The 27920-nt window shown below is 52.5% G+C and overlaps 2 protein-coding genes across 2 annotated transcripts in view; one reads left to right on the plus strand and one right to left on the minus strand.

Annotated features, from left to right (window-relative positions):
- The window catches only part of LOC116942470 (uncharacterized), a 12935-nt gene extending 10079 nt beyond the window's left edge, over positions 1-2856 (plus strand). Inside the window, exon 6 of the mRNA XM_076067070.1 lies at positions 94-2856. Coding sequence (XP_075923185.1) covers positions 94-971 — 878 coding nt within the window. The 3' untranslated portion in view covers positions 972-2856. The remainder of the gene's footprint in view (positions 1-93) is intronic.
- Positions 1762-27903, minus strand: LOC116942914 (uncharacterized). The gene is made up of 5 exons (XM_032955365.2): positions 27819-27903; positions 23141-23630; positions 22497-22583; positions 20763-20849; positions 1762-20137 (listed from the first exon to the last, which is right to left on the minus strand). The coding sequence occupies exons 2-5, from the start codon at positions 23616-23618 to the stop codon at positions 19551-19553; spliced, it is 1239 nt and encodes a 412-aa protein (XP_032811256.2). The 5' UTR covers positions 23619-23630; positions 27819-27903; the 3' UTR covers positions 1762-19550.
- Between the last annotated feature and the right edge of the window lie 17 nt (positions 27904-27920).

The following is a 27920-nucleotide window of genomic DNA, read 5'->3' on the forward strand; positions in this document are numbered from 1 at the left end:
CCAACCCTACAGCGCCCTGACAGGCAATCTACCATCTGGCTACTAACAAGGCTCGTACTTGGCTTTCCTTCCGATGTTTTGTTACTTTTGCAGGCAGTTGCGTTGGGAAGGGCCACTCGGAATTCATCATCCAGGACGTGACCTCGCTGCTTGCGACCGGCAAAGCCCGCCCGCGTGCCAAACGGCGGGATGGCGATGATGAGGGCACCGAGGAGAATGTCGATGGCCACCAACCCCCTTGGCAGCGGCAGCGGCAGCAGCAGCAGAAGAAAAGAACGACCGAGGGGATGCCGGACGAAAACACCATTTCCGAGTACGCCACCCAACCGCTCGCCGAGTCCCAATACAAGCAGGGTCCCCCCGCCGCCACGGCGAGCGGGCTGCACCTGGGGTTACTCCAGCGCGGCGGCTGTTTCGGGCTACCGGTGGACCGCGGCACCGATCAGGAGCTGGTGCTCGCGCAGCAGCTGCAGCAGGCGGGCGGCGGCAAGAGCGGCGTCGCGGCGCTGTCGTGCGACATCTGCGGTCAGGCGTTCGCGCAGCGCCGCATCCTGGACGTCCACCGCCTGACGCACACGGGCGAGAAGCCGCACCGATGCGCCGTGTGCGGGCGCGCCTTCTCCCAGAACTGCAGCCTCAAGCGGCACCAGCGGACGCACACGGGCGAGCGGCCGCACCGATGCGCCTTGTGCGGTCGAGCGTTCGCGCTCCCCGGCGACCTCAAGAACCACCAGCGCATACACACGGGCGAGAAACCGTACCGCTGCGCGGTGTGCGACCGCTCCTTCTCGTGGTACTCCAGCCTCAAGATCCACCAGAACACGCACACGCGCGACCGGCCCTCGTGCTGCAAGGTGTGCGGCCTGGTGTTCGAGGAGCACGCAGACTTCAGGCACCACCAGCAGGCTCACGCGCGGAAGGCGGCGGAGGCGACGGAGGCGGCGGAGGCGGCGGCGGCGACCCTCCTATGACCTCCCAAGGACCGTGGCCAGGGTTCCTCGCGTTGAAGTCGCCGTGAGAACTCGGGGAGCGGTCTGCTTACAAGTTTGCGCCCAATGGCACGTTGGGATTGTCGTCATAGTCCTTGACGATCGACTCTGCGGTGATGTCACGGTCGCCGTTTTTTTTTTTTAATTGGGGAAACCGCAAAATACAAAATGCTCAGGGGATGCCGTGTAACGGTTAGCGAGATATCCAGAGGACATCGGTTACAATTGGATCTCCCGGCGCGGCGGTTGAAATGGGTAGACACGGTGATGGCTTGGGCAGGCCTTCAACCAGCAGTGGATTAATCATGGCTGATAACCGCTTTACATATCTTACATTAAAAGTTCTAACATGCATGGCCTGCCAAGATTTGAGAATATATTTTCATCGATGCATCGTCACACACTGCAATGTTGCGGGGTGGGTCGCATTCACCGCTCAAACCTCGGAACGCGCAAAAGCGGTTCAGCGTTCATTTTACTTGGAGGCAGAGCTGCTATGATAGCTGGCACCAAACTGTGCCACACGCCATCCCATGGCACGGCCTGTTACTGTAGATTCCATGCGGAATCGATTTCGTTCCGACGACGTAAACGGAACATGATCGGAAGAACTGGTGACGTACGTGCATGTCATGGGAACGGGACAAGGTTAAGAATCGATTTGAATTGATGCATAGTCACCTGTGTCGGGTGGGAAATAAAAAACAATGTTTAACTCGAGTTGTCTCGAGGCATGTTGCGGACAAGGACGACAAAACGGCACCGAATAAAAAAGATTTTAGCGCTGCATCCAACGATTTATTTCAGGCCCCCATTACAAAGTCGTACAATACAGGAATCCCTCGCCCAACCGCCTTTTCATGTATGCACGGTATATTGTTTCGTAAAACCAATCGCGGCACGGAAATCTGCATGGAGCAGTGTTAAGGAAGTCACATGACGCAGATATTAAGTCATTGGTACAAATTTCACCAGGGTGGTGGTGGTTTCTCCGCGCCAACAGCGCCACCCCTGGGCTGCGTAGCCGATCGCCTGCCTGCCCGCCCGTCTTGTTGTACTGTAATTGTCACACCTCAACCACAGTCGCATTCATTTTGCCTTTAATCGTGGCAGCCCGAAGCGCGCAGCGAGCGGTGAAGGCAAGACCATTGCGTCTGTGGCCCCGCAGGAAGAGGGCATGGTGAGTCGAGCCCCTCCTAAGCACCCCTTCCCCCCCCCCCCCCTCATCATCATCTCATTGTCCTCGTTAACATTAAAGGTATGTAAAGTTGATGTGATGTTTATATTTTATTATTACGTTATTGTGTAATGTACTGGGTTTTTTTTTTATTCGGGGTTTAGTTAATTCTAGATTTAAAGGCTTTCGTGACTGCAAGGATCCATACTCTTTGGTTCTGTTCGGTAAAGTCGCGTAAAAAAACAACAAAAAATCAAAAGTGGCCTTCATCACCTGATGAAGGCCACTTGTGTTGTGGCCGAAACGTCGTGAATTTTTATTTTTTGTTGACGAGTCTGACCGTTGCCGTGGTTCCCCTAACCCGCTATTGCCCATAGAAGGCCGCCCCCTGGACTTTTATCAACCGCGGATTTGCCTACCGCGGCATTTTCCAGGAACCTAACCCTGGCGGTTGGCGAGGGATTGCTTGTATGCGACGTTAAAACTCGACTGTCTTAACCATTCGTCCCTTTTCTCTCCAACTTCCCTCCGGCAATCCAATAAATGACTTAATCGCAAAATTAGGGGTCGCGGTTTCTATACATAAAAATGTATTCTCTTTTAACCTTCCGAGGTGAAAGTAGTTGGACACCTGTGGCTACAGGAGTTACGTAACCGCAGTACATTTCAATAAAAATATATAGAAACGAACAGCCCTTTTGTTAATCCTTTGCTGGATGAATGCTTCCATATCCCTTGTAAGGTCATGGGGCTTTTGTTTAGCCATACATCTCCGTGCAGGTTGGTAAAGGTTAGGTGGATGGGGGAAGGGCCAAGACCGGTTGAGCTATCACCGTTGATGTTAGCTGTGGCTGGGGAATCGAACTAGGGTCACCGGGGTTCATCGCGCAGTGCGCAAACCTCTGCACCACCGCTCTATCCCACAGGACACCCCGACTAAGACATGTACTATTACTGATAAGATCGCCACAAAGTCGGATACACGTGTGTGTGTGTGTGAGTGATCGGTTGCTGCAAGCGAAAATGCACAACCTCAATTGCCTGCGAATGCTTTGTCTACAACTGAGCACCCGGCAAACCCAGGTTTGCCGGGTTCACAACCCACGGGTGAAAGTCAAACCCAGGTTTGCCGGGTTCACAACCCACGGGTGAAAGTCAAACCCAGGTTTGCCGGGTTCACAGGCCACGGGTGAAAGTCAAACCCAGGTTTGCCGGGTTCACAAGACGCGGGTGAAAGTCAAACCCAGGTTTGCCGGGTTCACAAGCCACGGGTGAAAGTCAAACCCAGGTTTGCCGGGTTCACAAGCCGCGGGTGAAAGTCAAACCCAGGTTTGCCGGGTTCACAAGCCGCGGGTGAAAGTCAAACCCAGGTTTTCTGGGTTCACAAGCCGCGGGTGAAAGTCAAACCCAGGTTTTTTGGGTTCACAAGCCGCGGGTGAAAGTCAAACCCAGGTTTTTTGGGTTCACAGGCCACGGGTGAAAGTCAAACCCAGGTTTGCCGGGTTCACAAGCCGCGGGTGAAAGTCAAACCCAGGTTTTCTGGGTTCACAAGCCGCGGGTGAAAGTCAAACCCAGGTTTGTCGGGTTCACAAGCCGCGGGTGAAAGTCAAACCCAGGTTTTCTGGGTTTACAAGCCGCGGGTGAAAGTCAAACCCAGGTTTGCCGAGTTCACAACCCACGGGTGAAAGTCAAACCCAGGTTTGCCGGGTTCACAAGACGCGGGTGAAAGTCAAACCCAGGTTTGCCGGGTTCACAAGCCACGGGTGAAAGTCAAACCCAGGTTTGCCGGGTTCACAGGCCATGGGTGAAAGTCAAACCCAGGTTTGCCGGGTTCACAAGACGCGGGTGAAAGTCAAACCCAGGTTTGCCGGGTTCACAAGCCACGGGTGAAAGTCAAACCCAGGTTTGCCGGGTTCACAGGCCACGGGTGAAAGTCAAACCCAGGTTTGCCAGGTTCACAAGACGCGGGTGAAAGTCAAACCCAGGTTTGCCGGGTTCACAAGCCACGGGTGAAAGTCAAACCCAGGTTTGCCGGGTTCACAAGCCGCGGGTGAAAGTCAAACCCAGGTTTGCCGGGTTCACAAGCCGCGGGTGAAAGTCAAACCCAGGTTTCCTGGGTTAACAAGCCGCGGGTGAAAGTCAAACCCAGGTTTTTTGGGTTCACAAGCCGCGGGTGAAAGTCAAACCCAGGTTTTTTGGGTTCACAGGCCACGGGTGAAAGTCAAACCCAGGTTTGCCGGGTTCACAAGCCGCGGGTGAAAGTCAAACCCAGGTTTTCTGGGTTCACAAGCCGCGGGTGAAAGTCAAACCCAGGTTTGCCGGGTTCACAAGCCGCGGGTGAAAGTCAAACCCAGGTTTTTTGGGTTCACAGGCCACGGGTGAAAGTCAAACCCAGGTTTGCCGGGTTCACAAGCCGCGGGTGAAAGTCAAACCCAGGTTTTCTGGGTTCACAAGCCGCGGGTGAAAGTCAAACCCAGGTTTGCCGGGTTCACAAGCCGCGGGTGAAAGTCAAACCCAGGTTTTCTGGGTTTACAAGCCGCGGGTGAAAGTCAAACCCAGGTTTGCCGGGTTCACAAGCCACGGGTGAAAGTCAAACCCAGGTTTGCCGGGTTCACAAGCCGCGGGTGAAAGTCAAACCCAGGTTTGCCGGGTTCACAAGCCGCGGGTGAAAGTCAAACCCAGGTTTTCTGGGTTCACAAGCCGCGGGTGAAAGTCAAACCCAGGTTTTTTGGGTTCACAAGCCGCGGGTGAAAGTCAAACCCAGGTTTTTTGGGTTCACAGGCCACGGGTGAAAGTCAAACCCAGGTTTGCCGGGTTCACAAGCCGCGGGTGAAAGTCAAACCCAGGTTTTCTGGGTTCACAAGCCGCGGGTGAAAGTCAAACCCAGGTTTGTCGGGTTCACAAGCCGCGGGTGAAAGTCAAACCCAGGTTTTCTGGGTTTACAAGCCGCGGGTGAAAGTCAAACCCAGGTTTGCCGAGTTCACAACCCACGGGTGAAAGTCAAACCCAGGTTTGCCGGGTTCACAAGACGCGGGTGAAAGTCAAACCCAGGTTTGCCGGGTTCACAAGCCACGGGTGAAAGTCAAACCCAGGTTTGCCGGGTTCACAGGCCATGGGTGAAAGTCAAACCCAGGTTTGCCGGGTTCACAAGACGCGGGTGAAAGTCAAACCCAGGTTTGCCGGGTTCACAAGCCACGGGTGAAAGTCAAACCCAGGTTTGCCGGGTTCACAGGCCACGGGTGAAAGTCAAACCCAGGTTTGCCAGGTTCACAAGACGCGGGTGAAAGTCAAACCCAGGTTTGCCGGGTTCACAAGCCACGGGTGAAAGTCAAACCCAGGTTTGCCGGGTTCACAAGCCGCGGGTGAAAGTCAAACCCAGGTTTGCCGGGTTCACAAGCCGCGGGTGAAAGTCAAACCCAGGTTTCCTGGGTTAACAAGCCGCGGGTGAAAGTCAAACCCAGGTTTTTTGGGTTCACAAGCCGCGGGTGAAAGTCAAACCCAGGTTTTTTGGGTTCACAGGCCACGGGTGAAAGTCAAACCCAGGTTTGCCGGGTTCACAAGCCGCGGGTGAAAGTCAAACCCAGGTTTTCTGGGTTCACAAGCCGCGGGTGAAAGTCAAACCCAGGTTTGCCGGGTTCACAAGCCGCGGGTGAAAGTCAAACCCAGGTTTTTTGGGTTCACAGGCCACGGGTGAAAGTCAAACCCAGGTTTGCCGGGTTCACAAGCCGCGGGTGAAAGTCAAACCCAGGTTTTCTGGGTTCACAAGCCGCGGGTGAAAGTCAAACCCAGGTTTGCCGGGTTCACAAGCCGCGGGTGAAAGTCAAACCCAGGTTTTCTGGGTTTACAAGCCGCGGGTGAAAGTCAAACCCAGGTTTGCCGAGTTCACAACCCACGGGTGAAAGTCAAACCCAGGTTTGCCGGGTTCACAAGACGCGGGTGAAAGTCAAACCCAGGTTTGCCGGGTTCACAAGCCACGGGTGAAAGTCAAACCCAGGTTTGCCGGGTTCACAGGCCACGGGTGAAAGTCAAACCCAGGTTTGCCGGGTTCACAAGACGCGGGTGAAAGTCAAACCCAGGTTTGCCGGGTTCACAAGCCACGGGTGAAAGTCAAACCCAGGTTTGCCGGGTTCACAAGCCGCGGGTGAAAGTCAAACCCAGGTTTGCCGGGTTCACAAGCCGCGGGTGAAAGTCAAACCCAGGTTTTCTGGGTTCACAAGCCGCGGGTGAAAGTCAAACCCAGGTTTGCCGGGTTCACAAGCCGCGGGTGAAAGTCAAACCCAGGTTTTTTGGGTTCACAGGCCACGGGTGAAAGTCAAACCCAGGTTTGCCGGGTTCACAAGCCACGGGTGAAAGTCAAACCCAGGTTTTCTGGGTTCACAAGCCGCGGGTGAAAGTCAAACCCAGGTTTGCCGGGTTCACAAGCCGCGGGTGAAAGTCAAACCCAGGTTTTCTGGGTTTACAAGCCGCGGGTGAAAGTCAAACCCAGGTTTGCCGAGTTCACAACCCACGGGTGAAAGTCAAACCCAGGTTTGCCGGGTTCACAAGACGCGGGTGAAAGTCAAACCCAGGTTTGCCGGGTTCACAAGCCACGGGTGAAAGTCAAACCCAGGTTTGCCGGGTTCACAAGCCGCGGGTGAAAGTCAAACCCAGGTTTGCCGGGTTCACAAGCCGCGGGTGAAAGTCAAACCCAGGTTTTCTGGGTTCACAAGCCGCGGGTGAAAGTCAAACCCAGGTTTTTTGGGTTCACAAGCCGCGGGTGAAAGTCAAACCCAGGTTTTTTGGGTTCACAGGCCACGGGTGAAAGTCAAACCCAGGTTTGCCGGGTTCACAAGCCGCGGGTGAAAGTCAAACCCAGGTTTTCTGGGTTCACAAGCCGCGGGTGAAAGTCAAACCCAGGTTTGCCGGGTTCACAAGCCGCGGGTGAAAGTCAAACCCAGGTTTTCTGGGTTTACAAGCCGTGGGTGAAAGTCAAACCCAGGTTTGCCGAGTTCACAACCCACGGGTGAAAGTCAAACCCAGGTTTGCCGGGTTCACAAGACGCGGGTGAAAGTCAAACCCAGGTTTGCCGGGTTCACAAGCCACGGGTGAAAGTCAAATCCAGGTTTGCCGGGTTCACAGGCCACGGGTGAAAGTCAAACCCAGGTTTGCCGGGTTCACAAGACGCGGGTGAAAGTCAAACCCAGGTTTGCCGGGTTCACAAGCCACGGGTGAAAGTCAAACCCAGGTTTGCCGGGTTCACAGGCCACGGGTGAAAGTCAAACCCAGGTTTGCCAGGTTCACAAGACGCGGGTGAAAGTCAAACCCAGGTTTGCCGGGTTCACAAGCCACGGGTGAAAGTCAAACCCAGGTTTGCCGGGTTCACAAGCCGCGGGTGAAAGTCAAACCCAGGTTTGCCGGGTTCACAAGCCGCGGGTGAAAGTCAAACCCAGGTTTTCTGGGTTAACAAGCCGCGGGTGAAAGTCAAACCCAGGTTTTTTGGGTTCACAAGCCGCGGGTGAAAGTCAAACCCAGGTTTTTTGGGTTCACAGGCCACGGGTGAAAGTCAAACCCAGGTTTGCCGGGTTCACAAGCCGCGGGTGAAAGTCAAACCCAGGTTTTCTGGGTTCACAAGCCGCGGGTGAAAGTCAAACCCAGGTTTGCCGGGTTCACAAGCCGCGGGTGAAAGTCAAACCCAGGTTTTTTGGGTTCACAAGCCGCGGGTGAAAGTCAAACCCAGGTTTTTTGGGTTCACAGGCCACGGGTGAAAGTCAAACCCAGGTTTGCCGGGTTCACAAGCCGCGGGGAAAGTCAAACCCAGGTTTTCTGGGTTCACAAGCCGCGGGTGAAAGTCAAACCCAGGTTTGCCGGGTTCACAAGCCGCGGGTGAAAGTCAAACCCAGGTTTTCTGGGTTTACAAGCCGCGGGTGAAAGTCAAACCCAGGTTTGCCGAGTTCACAACCCACGGGTGAAAGTCAAACTCAGGTTTGCCGGGTTCACAAGACGCGGGTGAAAGTCAAACCCAGGTTTGCCGGGTTCACAAGCCACGGGTGAAAGTCAAACCCAGGTTTGCCGGGTTCACAGGCCACGGGTGAAAGTCAAACCCAGGTTTGCCGGGTTCACAAGACGCGGGTGAAAGTCAAACCCAGGTTTGCCGGGTTCACAAGCCACGGGTGAAAGTCAAACCCAGGTTTGCCGGGTTCACAGGCCACGGGTGAAAGTCAAACCCAGGTTTGCCGGGTTCACAAGACGCGGGTGAAAGTCAAACCCAGGTTTGCCGGGTTCACAAGCCACGGGTGAAAGTCAAACCCAGGTTTGCCGGGTTCACAAGCCGCGGGTGAAAGTCAAACCCAGGTTTGCCGGGTTCACAAGCCGCGGGTGAAAGTCAAACCCAGGTTTTCTGGGTTCACAAGCCGCGGGTGAAAGTCAAACCCAGGTTTTTTGGGTTCACAAGCCGTGGGTGAAAGTCAAACCCAGGTTTTTTGGGTTCACAGGCCACGGGTGAAAGTCAAACCCAGGTTTGCCGGGTTCACAAGCCGCGGGTGAAAGTCAAACCCAGGTTTTCTGGGTTCACAAGCCGCGGGTGAAAGTCAAACCCAGGTTTGCCGGGTTCACAAGCCGCGGGTGAAAGTCAAACCCAGGTTTTCTGGGTTTACAAGCCGCGGGTGAAAGTCAAACCCAGGTTTGCCGAGTTCACAACCCACGGGTGAAAGTCAAACCCAGGTTTGCCGGGTTCACAAGCCACGGGTGAAAGTCAAACCCAGGTTTGCCAGGTTCACAAGCCGCGGGTGAAAGTCAAACCCAGGTTTGCCGGGTTCACAAGCCACGGGTGAAAGTCAAACCCAGGTTTGCCGGGTTCACAGGCCGCGGGTGAAAGTCAAACCCAGGTTTGCCGGGTTCACAAGCCACTGGTGAAAGTCAAACTCAGGTTTGCCGGGTTCACAGGCCGCGGGTGAATGTCAAACCCAGGTTTGCCGGGTTCACAAGCCACTGGTGAAAGTCAAACTCAGGTTTGCCGGGTTCACAAGCCGCGGGTGAAAGTCAAACCCAGGTTTGCCGGGTTCACAAGCCACGGGTGAAAGTCAAACCCAGTTTTGCCGGGTTCACAAGCCACGGGTGAAAGTCAAACCCAGGTTTGCCGGGTTCACAGGCCGCGGGTGAAAGTCAAACCCAGGTTTGCCGGGTTCACAGGCCGCGGGTGAAAGTCAAACCCAGGTTTGCCGGGTTCACAAGCCACTGGTGAAAGTCAAACTCAGGTTTTCCGGGTTCACAAGCCGTGGGTGAAAGTCAAACCCAGGTTTTGCCGGGTTCACAAGCCACGGATGAAAGTCAAACCCAGGTTTTCTGCGTTCACAAGCCGCGGGTGAAAGCCAAACCCAGGTTTGCCGGGTTCACAACCCACTGGTGAAAGTCAAACCCAGGTTTTCTGGGTTCACAACCCACGGGTGAAAGTCAAACCCAGGTTTGCCGGGTTCACAGGCCACGGGTGAAAGTCAAACCCAGGTTTGCCGGGTTCACAAGATGCGGGTGAAAGTCAAACCCAGGTTTGCCGGGTTCACAAGCCACGGGTGAAAGTCAAACCCAGGTTTGCCGGGTTCACAAGCCACGGGTGAAAGTCAAACCCAGGTTTGCCGGGTTCACAAGCCGCGGGTGAAAGTCAAACCCAGGTTTTCTGGGTTCACAAGCCGCGGGTGAAAGTCAAACCCAGGTTTTTTGTGTTCACAAGCCGCGGGTGAAAGTCAAACCCAGGTTTGCCGAGTTCACAACCCACGGGTGAAAGTCAAACCCAGGTTTGCCAGGTTCACAAGCCGCGGGTGAAAGTCAAACCCAGGTTTGCCGGGTTCACAAGCCACGGGTGAAAGTCAAACCCAGGTTTGCCGGGTTCACAGGCCGCGGGTGAAAGTCAAACCCAGGTTTGCCGGGTTCACAAGCCACTGGTGAAAGTCAAACTCAGGTTTGCCGGGTTCACAAGCCGCGGGTGAAAGTCAAACTCGGGTTTGCTGGGTTCACAACCCACTGGTGAAAGTCAAACTCAGGTTTGCCGGGTTCACAAGCCGCGGGTGAAAGTCAAACCCAGGTTTGCCGGGTTCACAAGCCACGGGTGAAAGTCAAACCCAGTTTTGCCGGGTTCACAAGCCACGGGTGAAAGTCAAACCCAGGTTTGCCGGGTTCACAGGCCGCGGGTGAGTCAAACCCAGGTTTGCCGGGTTCACAGGCCGCGGGTGAAAGTCAAACCCAGGTTTGCCGGGTTAACAAGCCACTGGTGAAAGTCAAACTCAGGTTTTCCGGGTTCACAAGCCGCGGGTGAAAGTCAAACCCAGGTTTGCCGGGTTCACAAGCCGCGGGTGAAAGTCAAACCCAGGTTTTTTGGGTTCACAAGCCGCGGGTGAAAGTCAAACCCAGGTTTTTTGGGTTCACAGGCCACGGGTGAAAGTCAAACCCAGGTTTGCCGGGTTCACAAGCCGCGGGGAAAGTCAAACCCAGGTTTTCTGGGTTCACAAGCCGCGGGTGAAAGTCAAACCCAGGTTTGCCGGGTTCACAAGCCGCGGGTGAAAGTTAAACCCAGGTTTTCTGGGTTTACAAGCCGCGGGTGAAAGTCAAACCCAGGTTTGCCGAGTTCACAACCCACGGGTGAAAGTCAAACTCAGGTTTGCCGGGTTCACAAGACGCGGGTGAAAGTCAAACCCAGGTTTGCCGGGTTCACAAGCCACGGGTGAAAGTCAAACCCAGGTTTGCCGGGTTCACAGGCCACGGGTGAAAGTCAAACCCAGGTTTGCCGGGTTCACAAGACGCGGGTGAAAGTCAAACCCAGGTTTGCCGGGTTCACAAGCCACGGGTGAAAGTCAAACCCAGGTTTGCCGGGTTCACAGGCCACGGGTGAAAGTCAAACCCAGGTTTGCCGGGTTCACAAGACGCGGGTGAAAGTCAAACCCAGGTTTGCCGGGTTCACAAGCCACGGGTGAAAGTCAAACCCAGGTTTGCCGGGTTCACAAGCCGCGGGTGAAAGTCAAACCCAGGTTTGCCGGGTTCACAAGCCGCGGGTGAAAGTCAAACCCAGGTTTTCTGGGTTCACAAGCCGCGGGTGAAAGTCAAACCCAGGTTTTTTGGGTTCACAAGCCGTGGGTGAAAGTCAAACCCAGGTTTTTTGGGTTCACAGGCCACGGGTGAAAGTCAAACCCAGGTTTGCCGGGTTCACAAGCCGCGGGTGAAAGTCAAACCCAGGTTTTCTGGGTTCACAAGCCGCGGGTGAAAGTCAAACCCAGGTTTGCCGGGTTCACAAGCCGCGGGTGAAAGTCAAACCCAGGTTTTCTGGGTTTACAAGCCGCGGGTGAAAGTCAAACCCAGGTTTGCCGAGTTCACAACCCACGGGTGAAAGTCAAACCCAGGTTTGCCGGGTTCACAAGCCACGGGTGAAAGTCAAACCCAGGTTTGCCAGGTTCACAAGCCGCGGGTGAAAGTCAAACCCAGGTTTGCCGGGTTCACAAGCCACGGGTGAAAGTCAAACCCAGGTTTGCCGGGTTCACAGGCCGCGGGTGAAAGTCAAACCCAGGTTTGCCGGGTTCACAAGCCACTGGTGAAAGTCAAACTCAGGTTTGCCGGGTTCACAGGCCGCGGGTGAATGTCAAACCCAGGTTTGCCGGGTTCACAAGCCACTGGTGAAAGTCAAACTCAGGTTTGCCGGGTTCACAAGCCGCGGGTGAAAGTCAAACCCAGGTTTGCCGGGTTCACAAGCCACGGGTGAAAGTCAAACCCAGTTTTGCCGGGTTCACAAGCCACGGGTGAAAGTCAAACCCAGGTTTGCCGGGTTCACAGGCCGCGGGTGAAAGTCAAACCCAGGTTTGCCGGGTTCACAGGCCGCGGGTGAAAGTCAAACCCAGGTTTGCCGGGTTCACAAGCCACTGGTGAAAGTCAAACTCAGGTTTTCCGGGTTCACAAGCCGTGGGTGAAAGGCAAACCCAGGTTTTGCCGGGTTCACAAGCCACGGATGAAAGTCAAACCCAGGTTTTCTGCGTTCACAAGCCGCGGGTGAAAGCCAAACCCAGGTTTGCCGGGTTCACAACCCACTGGTGAAAGTCAAACCCAGGTTTTCTGGGTTCACAACCCACGGGTGAAAGTCAAACCCAGGTTTGCCGGGTTCACAGGCCACGGGTGAAAGTCAAACCCAGGTTTGCCGGGTTCACAAGATGCGGGTGAAAGTCAAACCCAGGTTTGCCGGGTTCACAAGCCACGGGTGAAAGTCAAACCCAGGTTTGCCGGGTTCACAAGCCACGGGTGAAAGTCAAACCCAGGTTTGCCGGGTTCACAAGCCGCGGGTGAAAGTCAAACCCAGGTTTTCTGGGTTCACAAGCCGCGGGTGAAAGTCAAACCCAGGTTTTTTGTGTTCACAAGCCGCGGGTGAAAGTCAAACCCAGGTTTGCCGAGTTCACAACCCACGGGTGAAAGTCAAACCCAGGTTTGCCAGGTTCACAAGCCGCGGGTGAAAGTCAAACCCAGGTTTGCCGGGTTCACAAGCCACGGGTGAAAGTCAAACCCAGGTTTGCCGGGTTCACAGGCCGCGGGTGAAAGTCAAACCCAGGTTTGCCGGGTTCACAAGCCACTGGTGAAAGTCAAACTCAGGTTTGCCGGGTTCACAAGCCGCGGGTGAAAGTCAAACTCGGGTTTGCTGGGTTCACAACCCACTGGTGAAAGTCAAACTCAGGTTTGCCGGGTTCACAAGCCGCGGGTGAAAGTCAAACCCAGGTTTGCCGGGTTCACAGGCCGCGGGTGAAAGTCAAACCCAGGTTTGCCGGGTTCACAAGCCACTGGTGAAAGTCAAACTCAGGTTTTCCGGGTTCACAAGCCGTGGGTGAAAGTCAAACCCAGGTTTTGCCGGGTTCACAAGCCACGGATGAAAGTCAAACCCAGGTTTTCTGCGTTCACAAGCCGCGGGTGAAAGCCAAACCCAGGTTTGCCGGGTTCACAACCCACTGGTGAAAGTCAAACCCAGGTTTTCTGGGTTCACAACCCACGGGTGAAAGTCAAACCCAGGTTTGCCGGGTTCACAGGCCACGGGTGAAAGTCAAACCCAGGTTTGCCGGGTTCACAAGATGCGGGTGAAAGTCAAACCCAGGTTTGCCGGGTTCACAAGCCACGGGTGAAAGTCAAACCCAGGTTTGCCGGGTTCACAAGCCACGGGTGAAAGTCAAACCCAGGTTTGCCGGGTTCACAAGCCGCGGGTGAAAGTCAAACCCAGGTTTTCTGGGTTCACAAGCCGCGGGTGAAAGTCAAACCCAGGTTTTTTGTGTTCACAAGCCGCGGGTGAAAGTCAAACCCAGGTTTGCCGAGTTCACAACCCACGGGTGAAAGTCAAACCCAGGTTTGCCAGGTTCACAAGCCGCGGGTGAAAGTCAAACCCAGGTTTGCCGGGTTCACAAGCCACGGGTGAAAGTCAAACCCAGGTTTGCCGGGTTCACAGGCCGCGGGTGAAAGTCAAACCCAGGTTTGCCGGGTTCACAAGCCACTGGTGAAAGTCAAACTCAGGTTTGCCGGGTTCACAAGCCGCGGGTGAAAGTCAAACTCGGGTTTGCTGGGTTCACAACCCACTGGTGAAAGTCAAACTCAGGTTTGCCGGGTTCACAAGCCGCGGGTGAAAGTCAAACCCAGGTTTGCCGGGTTCACAAGCCACGGGTGAAAGTCAAACCCAGTTTTGCCGGGTTCACAAGCCACGGGTGAAAGTCAAACCCAGGTTTGCCGGGTTCACAGGCCGCGGGTGAGTCAAACCCAGGTTTGCCGGGTTCACAGGCCACGGGTGAAAGTCAAACCCAGGTTTGCCGGGTTAACAAGCCACTGGTGAAAGTCAAACTCAGGTTTTCCGGGTTTACAAGCCGCGGGTGAAAGTCAAACCCAGGTTTGCCGGGTTCACAAGCCACGGATGAAAGACAAACCCAGGTTTTCTGGGTTCACAAGCCACTGGTGAAAGTCAAACTCAGGTTTGCCGGGTTCACAAGCCGCGGGTGAAAGTCAAACCCAGGTTTGCCGGGTTCACAACCCACTGGTGAAAGTCAAACTCAGGTTTGCCGGATTCACAAGCCACGGGTGAAAGTCAAACCCAGGTTTGCCGGGTTCACAAACCACGGGTGAAAGTCAAACCCAGGTTTGCCGGGTTCACAAGCCACGGATGAAAGTCAAACCCAGGTTTTCTGGGTTCACAAGCAGCGGGTGAAAGTCAAACCCAGGTTTGCCGGGTTCACAAGCCGCGGGTGAAAGTCAAACCCAGGTTTGCCGGGTTCACAAGCCGCGGGTGAAAGTCAAACCCAGGTTTAGCTGAGTTCACAAGCACACGGGTGAAAGTCAAACTCAGGTTTGCTGAGTTCACAAGCCGCAGGTGAAAGTCAAACCCAGGTTTTCTGGGTTCACGGGCCACGGGTGAAAGTCAAACTCAGGTTTTCCGGGTTCACAAGCCGCGGGTGAAAGTCAAACCCAGGTTTGCCGGGTTCACAGCAGTGTACTAAACCACTGCGCTGTCGCGACCCGCAACCCCCTTTCAACCTTGCACATGGACAGCCGTTGTCAATCCTCTGCCGGATTGGGGAGCCCCCCACACTGCGCAGGTCGCAGTGGGGGGCTGATAACGAAGACCCCCCGTATAGCCTTAATAGACTGTAGGGGCAAGTGCTGTTAGCGAGCACCTGTGAAGGCCGGCACGGCACACGAGGGGGTGGGTGGCCAACACCACGTCCGGCCGCCTTTGTCTCCCCGGTGGCGATGTTTACTACACACCGCACCAGGTACCCATCTCATTTGAGGCGGAGTCAACCTAGGGGAGGCCCAGGACCGGTTCAGATAATCGTCACTGGGTGTTGGCCGTGAGCGGGAATCGAACCCGGGTCGCCGGGTTCGTAGCGCAGCGTAGCGCTCAGCCGCCGATGCCCACACTTTCACACGCGGTAAGCGTGGGATTATTGGAGATGAGAAGGAGGTGGCACAGGAGCACAGTACAACAATAGACTTTGCTTGCACTGCCCACCACGTAGTCCCCGTAGCTCTTGCAAGCACTATCCAGGCGCTCAAGCCTGCTTTGCTTCCCCCCCCCCCCCCCCAGATCCGATGAGATTGGGCGCATTTTGATTTCGGGCGATTCTGGCAGCCCACGTATATTTATCCATCAATGATGCAAGGGCCGCCTTTTGCAGCGATGGAAGCGACCGAATTGCGTGTGCGTGCGTGCGTGCACGCGTATATGCGCGTGCCTGTGTGCGTGTGTGCGTGCACGCGTGTGTGCGTGTGTGCGTGCACGCGTGTGTGCGTGTGTGCGTGCGCGCGTGTTAAAAACATGCCTGCGCCTTTTTGTCGCACCGACGTTCTGCAGCAGGGCCTTAGTTCTTGTGTCCAGCAAAAAACTCATAAAAAACCCAAAGACGTGTGGCTTGCCAAAGGAATAAACCCCCCCCCCCCCCCACCAAAACCTGTCCAATTCAGCCCTTATGTTAAGGAAAGCGTTCCACCTCACACTACGACCCGTGCATTGCCAGGTGACGATATTCGAAGTACTTTTAGGTGGCTCGCCCCTTTGTTAACGAAGGGGGCGACGCCCGCAACGGCTCGCCGCAGCTTTCCAGAGGAGGGGGGGGGGGGGCACTTCCTTGCCTCGAGGTCTCGTCGAGCAGGGCGCCGCCCGCGAATGTGTGTGTCGTTCGCCATGAAAAGAACGACGGCTTTAATCGTGCGGTCGACGTTTTTTGGCAAACGTATCGTCCACATTCGCGAGTATCAAATGTGAAACGCTCGTCCGTAACGAAAAAAGGAAACGTGTTGGACCTTCTTTGGTTATTTCGGTAAAGTCACCACGTAGAATGAGAATAAGATAATAAAATAACACAATAAAATTATCACGACGTTTCGGCCACAACGCAAGCGGCCGTCTTTAGGTGAAAGGTACAGAACTTTCACCTGAAGACGGCCGCTTGCATTGTGGCCGAAACGTCGTGACCTTTCACCTGAAGACGGCCGCTTGTGTTGTGGCCGAAACGTCGTGATAATTTTATTGTGTTATTTTATTATTTTATTCTCATTCTACGTGACTTTACCGAAAGAACCAAAGAAGATAAATCCTTGCAGTCACGAAAGCTTCAAAAAGAAACGTGTTGGAGTTAGATCGCGTACATTTAAATGTGTCGTTAAACCCGCCGCCGCCACCACCCGAGACACCGTGAATTGGTAAGGTTTGTCACATAAATAAATCGTGCCAGTTAGTTGCGATATTCTTTGGGTCTTTTGGCAAAGTCACGTAGATGGATTCAAATAAAATAACAAAAAAACTACGTTAAATTTCGATTTAAAGTTTTCGTGACTGCAAGGATTCATCTTCTTTGGTTCTTTCGGTAAAGTTACGTAGAATGAGAATAAAATAATAAAATAACACAATAAAATTCTCACGACGTTTCAGCCACAACACAAGTGGCCTTCAGGTGAAAGGAACAGTTGAGGGTCTGTTCCTTTCACCTGAAGAAGGCCACTTGTGTTGTGGCCGAAACGTCGTGAGAATTTTATTGTGTTATTTTATTTTATTAATTTATTATTTTATTCTCATTCTACGTGACTTTACCGAAAGAACCAAAGAAAAAACTACGACGTTTCGATCGCAACACAAGCGGTCGTCATCAGCTTTTCCTGATGACGAATATGAATTCCTGCAGTCACGAAAGCTTTAAGTCAACTAGCTGCTCGTTCAGCACACACCGGTTGTGTGTTCGAGAGCAAACCCACAACATTTACAATAAGGGTACGATGTTTCACTGGTGATTACAACCAGCATCATCAGGCGATTAGCCAGAATTGTGAAGAAGTCTTCCTGTTTCAGGCAAATTATTTTTTACACTGATCATAGTACAATTACAATTAAGGTACATATACACCATCAGAACACATCCACGTATAGCCTTGACAGACTGCTGGGACAAGTGCTGTTAGCTGGCTGGCTCGGCACACGAGGGGGTGGGTGGCCGGCACCACGGCCTGCCGCCTTTATCTCCCCAGTGCTTATGTTTACACACCGCAATAGTTACGCATTTTTTAGGCTGAGTCAATCTAGGGGAGGCCCCAGGACCGATTAAAATATTCGCCACTGTAATCAGTTATGGAGCGGGAATGCAACTAGGATTTCCGGCGACTGCCAACAAAGGCAGCCACCCATTTGCCACTAAGTGCCGGTGACGTCACCACGGCAACTGTGCCAGGCTAGGTTGCACTTTGAGGCCACCCATGTGAAGTGTCGATAGATCACTGCTGCTGCTGGCAGGAGATCACGGAACCGATTCAGGTGCCATGGGTTGACTGATTTAGATGAATGGCAGATGCGCCACCCGTTCTCCCTACTGTGCCAACTTGCTGTATTTTAGCAGCCCGGCAATCTGCTCATTGTTGTGAGCATCGCTCCTGTCGTCTACTATTGTTGGAAGGCGACTGCCTCAAACTTCCCAGTAGCACCCTTCACGAGCCTCCTCCATAGAAGCCAATCTTGACACCACTGGTATTAGTCTTCGACAAGTACATTCAGCTCCACATCCTCCCGTATCATATTCCATCTCTTTTCCAGCCCGTGCCGTGCTCATTTAGCTCCCTCCGGCCAAACAGAAGCTGCTTGGGCATGCGGTGGCTGGGTATGCGGGCTACATGACCCAGCCAACGCAACCTTGCCCGCCGGAGGCGCTCACCGATGGGAATGTGTCCAGATCTTTCAAGGATATGCGAGCTCTTCGCACAATCCAACCTGTTTAAACACAGGATGGATTGTAGGCAGGCCAACCTGAAAGATTCAAACCGGTGCAGATGGTGCATGAGAAGGGTCCACGTTTTGCAAAGAGAAGGGAGGGCATCGATTGTGGCAGAGAAGATCCGGAGCTTTGTGTGGAGCAGCAGACCAGGTAGCTTCCACGCAGAGTTACGTCGCTGACAAAAAGATAATGCCGCTTGGCTGATTCGGAGTGCTGGTCACAAACACACTACCCACGCACGGAAACTTCTCCATTCTCTTCATGAATGTCCCATCACTGATGGGGAGTTGAGGGGGTGGAGTTTGGATGATACAAAATGCCCAGGCAGGTGCTCAGTTTGGTGGGGCTGATGGTAAGGCCCCACCTCTTAGTGGCATGATCCAAGTTCAGCAGCAAACACGCATACATGCACACACAAGCGCAAATATAACGATTCCCCCTTATGGCATATGCAGGCTGTTGGGACAGGCATTGTTAACGAGCACCTATTAAGACTATCACGGCGCATGAGGGGATAGTAATGGTCAGCGCCCGAGCCTAGCCTCCTTTATCTGCCGAGTGCCAATATTCACACACCGCAACAGGTACACGTTCAAGGCTAAGTTGACTTAGAGGAGACCCAGGACCGGTTCCAACAATCACCACTGACACAAGCCGCGGTCGGGAACTAATCTCGGGGGCGCTTAAGTTGGACTGCCGTACGCTCACCACTACGCATGTGGGTAGAACTTCTTTCGCACCATTCTAGATTTGCTATCCAAGGTTTGTTCATGAAGCCATCCAGATATATAAACATAACTTCAACCGAGAAGATGGATACAAACTGAGCAATCATTGGAAGGATGTTATTAACCATGCGAAACCTTAGCTGCTTCATAGTTTGCTTTCATATCCGCATCTCCAGTTTCTTACGCCCAGCCCTGCTCACTCCCATCACTTGGAAATTTGCCATTGTATTTCGAGCATGCCGCTTTCCACTCCCCTCTGACCCATGCCCCGCCCCCACACTCTATCCTTGGCTCCTCCCCCCTCCCTCATCTATATAACCCCTTGTTACAAGCAGCTCTTTTGCCTACTTCAGCAATTGTTTCTTGCTGTGGTTGTCCCCACCTGATGACGGACGCTTGTGTTGCGCCCGAAACGTCGTGATTTAATTTATTTTATACCTACGTGACTTTGCCGAAAGAACCAAAGAGTATTCTTTCGCATCGTACGTAGCCAACCGTGCTAATGGAATCTGCGGGGGGGGGGGGGGGGGAAGGACAACTAACTATGGGTCTCTGTGTCAGTAGTGTATGGGTCTCTGTTCGAGTCTACATACATATGTACGTTGAACTTCTTTCGCACCATACGTATCCAACCGTGCGAATCGGAGGTGCGGAAAGCTACCGGTTCCCCACACGTGCAAATACACCCCAAAAAACAGGCGCACGCAAAACAACATCCGCACATGCAGACGCAAAGAGAGGGGAGCTGAAGAAAAGCTCCCAGCAGCGCGTGGAGCGAAATGCCGGGGCAAAATTCCGAACAACACGCAGTACAGCCCTAAAAACACATCGGAGAGGTCTCCTCTGTCCAAAGCAAAGCTGCTGAATGGCGGCGACCACCGCTTGCAAGAGCTCATCAGCTCAGCTCAGCTCAGCTCGCTCGCGACGCTCACGGGCTGTCGTCCGCGTGCAAGCGCTGGTGGAAGCGCAGCACGGTGGCGCGCGTGAACACCTTGCCGCACACGTCGCAGCGGTACGACCGGTCGCCCGCGTGCGCCCGCACGCGCGGCTTGGCGCGGCAGCCCCGCGAGAACGTCCGCCCGCGCGCCTCGCAGCGGCACGGCCGCTCGCCCGCGCGCCGCCGCCGCTGCCGCCTCGGGCCGCACGGCTCGCGCCAGGACGGCCTCTCCCCGGCGCCCTCCGGCGGACCGAGGGGCTTCCCGGGATGAAAGGCGTACGGCGCATCGTCCCCGCCGTCGGCGGGCAGCGCCTGCCCGCGGCTCGGCGGGAACGTTCCGCCGGCGGTCGCGTCGCTCGGCGCAAACGGCCGCCGCCGCGTCGGTGGGTCGCATCTGGCGACGGAGGCGGCGGCTGTTTCTTCGCCGTGCGTTTCGGCCGCCTCCTGCTGCTGCTGCCGCTGCCACGGCCACGGACGAGGACGAATTCCGGCCGCAAGCGCCGCGGTTGTTCTGGCCGCCGGCTGCGAGGCCATGTTCTGCGCGATGAGGTTCGCGTAGCCGGCCAAGGGACGTTTGCCTTCATGGGAAAATACACCGGTTCACGGACCGTAGCACATTTCATTAAATAAAAAAAAACGCGAAAAAATGTCGCCGTATAATATGCACGCGTACGTGTACATTGCGTATATTATCAGAGCGGGTTTGTTTGCGTGTTCACCGCAAGTACGTGTGGTTAATGCAACACTTGATTGCTTGCAAAAGGTGTCTATATGATGTTTGAACATCTTAACGCCTGTTTTATTGCCAGAAGGGGAAAAGCCTATTCTTATTTTTCATACTCTGGTACTGGCAAAGGGGTTCCATGACACGTGCTGTGCGCTTGTTACGAGTGGGAAAAGTGACGAGACTTGAATGCGTAAATGTGTCGCTGGTGACGTTCTAAGTTTGAGGCCCAACACATATGACGGTGGATGGTGAAGCCTGCTGAGGCTTAGAAGGGGTGTGCACGCCACGCAGCCTAATTATCAATTGTAGTTTGGGGAAACGAATTAGCATTCCCGCAGGGAGAGGCTGTTAATGGCAGATAATCCCACGAGATGCTAGCGCCCACATCTGCTGCACCGAGTCTCGGTGTTCTTAAAGTCGCCCCCGAGACTGCATTAGTGGTGGACGCCATCAGCCTCGCTCGCTCGCTCTCTTACCAAGTGGCTCGTTTGTAGTTTGCGCGACAGAGCCGATCTCCGACGGCCGAGGTACCGGCACAGGATTTGCGAAATCTTTGCCGGCATCTGGAAAACACGACGGGACAAGGACCCAACGACGTTCACGTGGCGAGTGAGGTCTGAATAAATGACGCGAGAGGTTTTGGAGACCATTCGTAGGCCGTCGCTTGCAAGACAACGCAATTCACTTTGTATCCACGCGGCATCTAAATGGGTGCCACGGTGGCGAGATGTTCACTACCTCGCCTGGTATACAGGAGGTCGTCGTGTTTGATCCTGACGCCTGTATATTTGGAGTTTACGTGTTCTCCCCCGTGGCCGCGTGGATTTTCCTCTAGGTTCTCGGGTTTTTCCCTCCACATTTAGAATGAACATGCGTTCAAGAGTATTTGGCTCCTGCTATACATTTCCACGTGATAGGCCACTTCGTTGAGCCACGTCGCTGTTAATTACAAGAACCAGCCTCATCAGGCAACAGCCAGAATTGTGGAGATATCCTCCTCCTGTTTCGGTCTTAAATATTATTCCCTCGTTCATCATGAACTTGGCTGTCCGCGATTTTGGCTGTCCGCAAATCGAATCGCATCGAGAAAGTGATGAAACAAAGTATTTTTTTTGTGATTTTCTTACCTTTCCTATACTTTGCACTTTGTTGTTGTAAACGTTCAGTGGGCGCCACAGTGGCGAGATGTTAACTACCTTGCCTGGTATACAGAAGGTCGTGGGTTTGGTGTACAGGAGGTCGTGGATTTGATATTTGGAGTTTGCGGTGTCTCTCTCTATTCCCGTGGTCGCGTTGATTTTTCTCCAGGTCCTCCGTTTTTCCCCTCCACATTTCGAATCAACATCACGCATTTAGAGTATCTGGCTACAGCTATACATGTCCAGGCGATGAGCCACTTCGTTGAACTATCATATGTGAGACAGCCAGGTCACTTCTGAAAACGAGCTATACAGTAGCTCAGTGGGCCTTACCTGGTAAAATAAAAGAGTTTACAGCTTCATGGACGAGTCATACGCAGGGAAGAGGAAGGTCTTGCAAATTGATTCACAGAACTCTATACACATGGGGAATGTTTTGCTTATTTGCTTGGCCACAAATGAACCACAATACCCCTGCTGATCTCATCAAGGAGCATAAACCACCATCACACAAACTCCGGTCATCTTCGCAGCAGCGGCTTTTCGGGCTGGCCATCGAACAAAGACGGTGGTCACCGCATCGCGCGGCGCTTTCAGGATGCGCTTCTGCGGCCGTCTGGAATGCTCTCCCTCCCGATATTAGGAAACCGCTCGAGCTATGCACTTTTAAATCTAGATTGAAAACTCATTTCTCTACAGCTGCTTTTTGTGCTTAGTTTGTTGTCCTTCCCCCCGCACCTCCGATTTGCACGGTTGGCTACGTACGGTGCGAAATTTCAACATACAGTAAAACCTTGGATTGCGAGTAACTTGGTCTGCGAGTGTTTTGCAAGACGAGGAAAATTATTAAATAAATATTAATTTGATAAACGAGCGAGGGTCTTGCAATACGAGTAGTAGTACATATACACGCTTTGTACTGCCGAGTGTCACGTGATCACAACTGATATACGAGTGCTTTGATATACGAGTGCTTTGGATTACAAACACGTTTCCAGAACGAATTATGCTCACAATCCAAGGTTTTACTGTACATACATACATACGAATCAAGCAGAGGCTGTACAGGACCTTCAAACGGCTCCATTTTAACACGGTTCACTGTCAAGCTGCGTGTGAAGTCACCCACGACTGGAGCCGATACCTCTTCAAGCTCATCTGCAACAGACCCAAAAAACGCATCAACATATTTTACATATATGGACGTCGCTGATGTAAGATTTTAACGGTGTTCTAGAATGGCCAGAAAGATGACATCTAGCATGAATGCAGTCGAGTGCAGGGAGGTTGTTTGATCATGCGTCACTATACTGCTCCGTGTGAACTGGTGAGAGAGTGGTCCAGGAATAGATCTAACATCACTCTGCCACGGATGTGAGCAACTGGCTCGGAAAATCAACTCAGGTGACAATACAGCGAGCTAACGGCTGCACGAACGCTCCCCTTTTTGAGAAACAAATATACCGTACAGTAATTGGCTATCGTTTACGCTTGAGGCCCTTCTTAATCCTCCGTATTTTTTGTTCCCTATACAAGGTAATATTTATTACTGCCATGACTTTTGCCAATTCAAAAAACTAGAAGAGCACCTCCGACTAGCACGGTCGGCTACGTACGGCGTCAAAGAAGCTCAACGTACGTGCATACATTGCTCTATGAACAAAAAAAATATATATATTACGGGTTGATGCGCAAAAACATATTTTTTACAACACCGTAATCCATTTCAGCTGTCGTCGCATCTTCAAGGCTGCCAACATCCGTGGCCGACGAGGCCGCGGGAGGTTGAACCCCGTCCCACTCATTCAGCCTCTGCACGCACAACAGCAGCTCCCGGCTCAGGCCGCTGAACAGCTCGAGCAGCACGTCCACCAGGCCTGCCAGCGTCACGTCGCCACAGGGGGAGGAGGCGGCCGCGGCATCGTCGTCGTCGTGGGGCTCGGCGCCCCGCAGGGCCTTCACCACCTGCCGCAGCACGGCGTAGAAGCCGAAGGGCAGGCGGTCGCGCGCCGTGGCCAGCAGCTCGGCCCGCACGAGGCCGTCCCCGACGCAGGCGCGCAGGACCCCGTAGTCCCGGATGCCCAGCTCGGAGTCCATGGCCCGGGCCACCTCGGCGTTCACGCCCTGCGCCTCCAGCCACGCCGGGAAGTCCCCGATCGGCTCCGGCGCCGGGGCGGCCACCGCGCACGCCATGCCACGATTCAGCTGCAGAGAGATGGTTTACATTATACAGCGGTAGTCGGATATAAGCACGCCTTATGCGCGAGATGCTGTCGCCAAAGTTGTACACAGTGACATCAGAAGATACAAGGCTGAGGCATGAATATTATTGGAGGCATCGGCCATCTTAGATGTGCGTATGTATGTTGAACTTCTTTTGCACCGTACGTAGCCAACCGTGCTAATCGGAGACTGCTGACAACGGCTGTTATAACATCCAATGTGAATGAACCGCGGGAAATATTAGCAGGGCTTCATAGGGACGGCTGTAGATTACCTTTGAGCAAAAACAGGGATCATGCACAAGTTCACAAAACAATTGGGAGATATCTGTCAGAGGGACACAGCAGAACGTACACCTAGTTACAGCTATTGAGGTTATACCGGAATCAAAATAATTAAATAGAGGACAAGGCTGCAGTGATTATTGGTAATCTGGACATTCGATTGAAAAGTAACATGCGGAGGTGTGTTGTGTTTTTGTTTTAGTGTACGCGGGCTATCTGCTATGATGTATCGAGCACAAATCGTCGTCATTAACAAAGAGAGTGGGGAAAAAAAACTTTAAAGTACGCAAAGCAATGAGATACGCAAGACGAGGAATTACACTCGGACGAAAACAAATAAACATAGACTGGAGAACATACAGAGGATACATATACTGTACATCGTTGTCACGATATTCTTGCTTCTTTCGGTAAAGTCACGTAGAAGGAAAACAATAAAATAATAAAAATATAAAAACAATAAAATTCTCACGACGTTTCGACTGCAACACAAGCAATCATCATCACGTGTGAAAACCACAGCTTTAAATCAAAATCGTTGTCACTGTTAACAAAAGCAAATGGGCTTTGGCAGGAAACTATAAACTAAAAAAAAACTATACTCTTTGGTTCTTTCGGTGAAGTCACGTCGGTTGAAAAATAAAAGAAAAAAATATTTTATTTTTTCGTAGGTAGAAAAATAATTATAACATTTTAAAATAAAAACAAATTTTATTTTATTTTTCTACCTACGTGACTTTACCGAAAGAACCGAACGAGTATGGATTCCTGCAGTCACGAAAGCCTCAAATCAAGATTAAAAAATACTATTTTTTTATTTGACCAGGTAAGGCATTGGAGCTGTGTATAGCTCTTTCTCAGCAGCGACGTGGCCATCACAAGCGATAGCTCAACGAAAGTGGCTTGTCACGTGGAAATTTCTAGCAGCCAAATATTCTAAACGCGTCATGTTTGTTGATTCTAAATGTGGAGGGAAAAACCGAATGGCACCGAGAAAAACTATTTTTTATTATACCAGGTAAGACCCCATCGTGTTATATTTTTATTAAACCAGGTAAGACCCCATCGTGTTATATTTTTATTATGCCAGGCAAGACCCCATGGTGTTATATTTTTATTATACCAGGCAAGACCCCATGGTGTTATATTTTTATTATACCAGGTAAGACCCCATGGTGTTATATTTTTATTATACCAGGTAAGACTCCATCGTGTTATATTTTTATTATACCAGGTAAGACCCCATCGTGTTATATTTTTATTATACCAGGCAAGACCCCATCGTGTTATATTTTTATTATACCAGCTAAGACCCCATCGTGTTATATTTTTATTAAACCAGGTAAGACCCCATGGTGTTATATTTTTATTATACCAGGTAAGACCCCATGGTGTTATATTTTTATCATACCAGGTAAGACCCCATCGTGTTATATTTTTATTATACCAGGTAAGACACCATGGTGTTATATTTTTATTATACCAGGTAAGACCCCATCGTGTTATATTTTTATTATACCAGGTAAGGCCCCATGGTATTATATTTTTATTATACCAGGTAAGGCCCCATGGTGTTATATTTTTATTATACCAGATAAGACCCATGGTGTTATATTTTTATTATACCAGGTAAGGCCCCATGGTATTATATTTTTATTATACCAGGTAAGACCCCATGGTGTTATATTTTTATTATACCAGGTAAGACCCCATCGTGTTATATTTTTATTATACCAGGTAAGACCTCATGGTGTTATATTTTTATTATACCAGGTAAGACCCCATGGTGTTATATTTTTTATTATACCAGGTAAGGCCCCATGGTGTTATATTTTTATTATACCAGGTAAGACCCCATGGTGTTATATTTTTATTATACCAGGTAAGACCCCATGGTGTTATATTTTTATTATACCAGGTAAGACCCCATGGTGTTATATTTTTATTATACCAGGTAAGACCCCATGGTGTTATATTTTTATTATACCAGGTAAGACCCCATCGTGTTATATTTTTATTATACCAGGGAAGACCCCATCGTGTTATATTTTTATTATACCAGGTAAGACCCCATCGTGTTATATTTTTATTATACCAGGTAAGGCCCCATGGTGTTATATTTTTATTATACCAGCTAAGACCCCATGGTGTTATATTTTTATTATACCAGGTAAGACCCATGGTGTTATATTTTTATTATACCAGGTAAGACCCCATGGTGTTATATTTTTATTAAACCAGATAAGACCCCATCGTGTTATATTTTTATTATACCAGGTAAGACCCCCATCGTGGCTTGCCGTCATCGTCTATTGTGGAAATAACCACAGCCAAATACTCTCGAAACGCCGTGATGTTGATTCTAAAATATGGATGGTAACAACCCGACCACGGGGCAGAGAGAGAGAGAGAGACACCGCAAACTGCAAATATACAGCAGCAGCAGGCATCGTCAGGGATCGAACTCACGACACCTCCTGTGTACCAGGCGAGGTAGTTAACATCTCGTCATTGTGATGATGATTATGAGAGACACCACAAACTCTAAATATACAGCAGCAAGCAGGCATCGTCAGGGTCGGTATTGAACCCACAGACCTCCTGTGTACCAGGCGAGGTAGTTAACATCTCGTCATTGTGATGATGATGATGAGAGAGACACCACAAACTCCTAATAGACAGCAGCAGGCATCGTCAGGGTCGGTATTGAACCCACGACACTTCCTGTATACCAGGCGAGGTAGTTAACATCTCATAACTGTGATGATGATGAGAGAGAGACACCACGAACTCTAAATATGCAGCAGCAGCAGGCATCGTCAGAGTCGGTATTGAACCCACGACACCTCCTGTGTACCAGGCGAGGTAGTTAACATCTCACACCTGTGATGATGATGATGAGAGACACCACAAACTCTAAATATACAGCAGCAGGCATCGTCAGGGGTCAGGATCGAACCCACAGACCTCCTGTGTACCAGGCGAGGTAGTTAACATATCGTCATTGTGATGATGATGATGAGCGACACCACAAACTCTAAATATACAGCAGCAGGCATCGTCAGGGGTCAGGATGGAACCCACAGACCTCCTGCATACCAGGCGAGGTAGTTAACATCTCACACCTGCGATGATGATGATGAGCGACACCACAAACTCTAAATATACAGCAGCAGCAGCAGGCAGGCGTGTGTGTGGGTGGCTGGTGCCGTGGGTGTCGCTTGCGTGGTGCTGAGAAGCCGCCGGCGACGGCGGCGGCGGCGGCTTTGGAGGGCGGCCCGACCCTGGCCTCATGGCCTCGCGTCCCGTCACTCCGCGCCGCTCACCGTCACGAGGAGGAGGCCGCAGCAGGAGCAGCAGCAGGAGGAGGCAGCAGCAGCAGGAGGAGCAGCAGGAGGAGGAGGAGCAGCAGCAGGAGGAGGCAGCAGCAGGAGGAGGCAGCAGCAGGAGGAGGAGGCCGCAGCAGCAGGAGGAGCAGCAGGAGGAGGAGGAGCAGCAGCAGGAGGAGGCAGCAGCAGCAGGAGGAGCAGCAGGAGGAGGAGGAGCAGCAGGAGGAGGCAGCAGCAGCAGAAGGCAGCAGCAGCAGGAGCAGGAGGAGGCAGCAGCAGCAGGAGCAGCAGGAGGCAGCAGCAGGAGCAGGAGGAGGAGGCAGCAGCAGGAGGAGGCAGCAGCAGGAGGAGGCAGCAGCAGGAGGAGGCAGCAGCAGGAGGAGGCAGCAGCAGGAGGAGGCCGCAGCAGGAGCAGGAGGAGGCAGCAGCAGGAGGAGGCAGCAGCAGCAGGAGGCAGCAGCAGGAGCAGCAGCAGCAGGAGGAGGCCGCAGCAGGAGCAGGAGGCGGCCGCTCCGGGGAGTCTTTGCGAGACGCGGACAGACGGACACTGAGATCACCTTTGTCTCTCTGATGATGTCTCTCTCTGCTGATGATGATGATGTCGCTCTCTCTCTGTTGATGTCGCTCTCTCTCTCTGCTGATGTCGCTCTCTCTCTGCT

The sequence above is a fragment of the Petromyzon marinus genome, chromosome 1 (assembly GCF_048934315.1).
Source record: "Petromyzon marinus isolate PM22_M1 ecotype Great Lakes invasive population chromosome 1, UKy_Petmar_22M1.pri1.0, whole genome shotgun sequence".
NCBI lineage: Eukaryota > Metazoa > Chordata > Hyperoartia > Petromyzontiformes > Petromyzontidae > Petromyzon > Petromyzon marinus.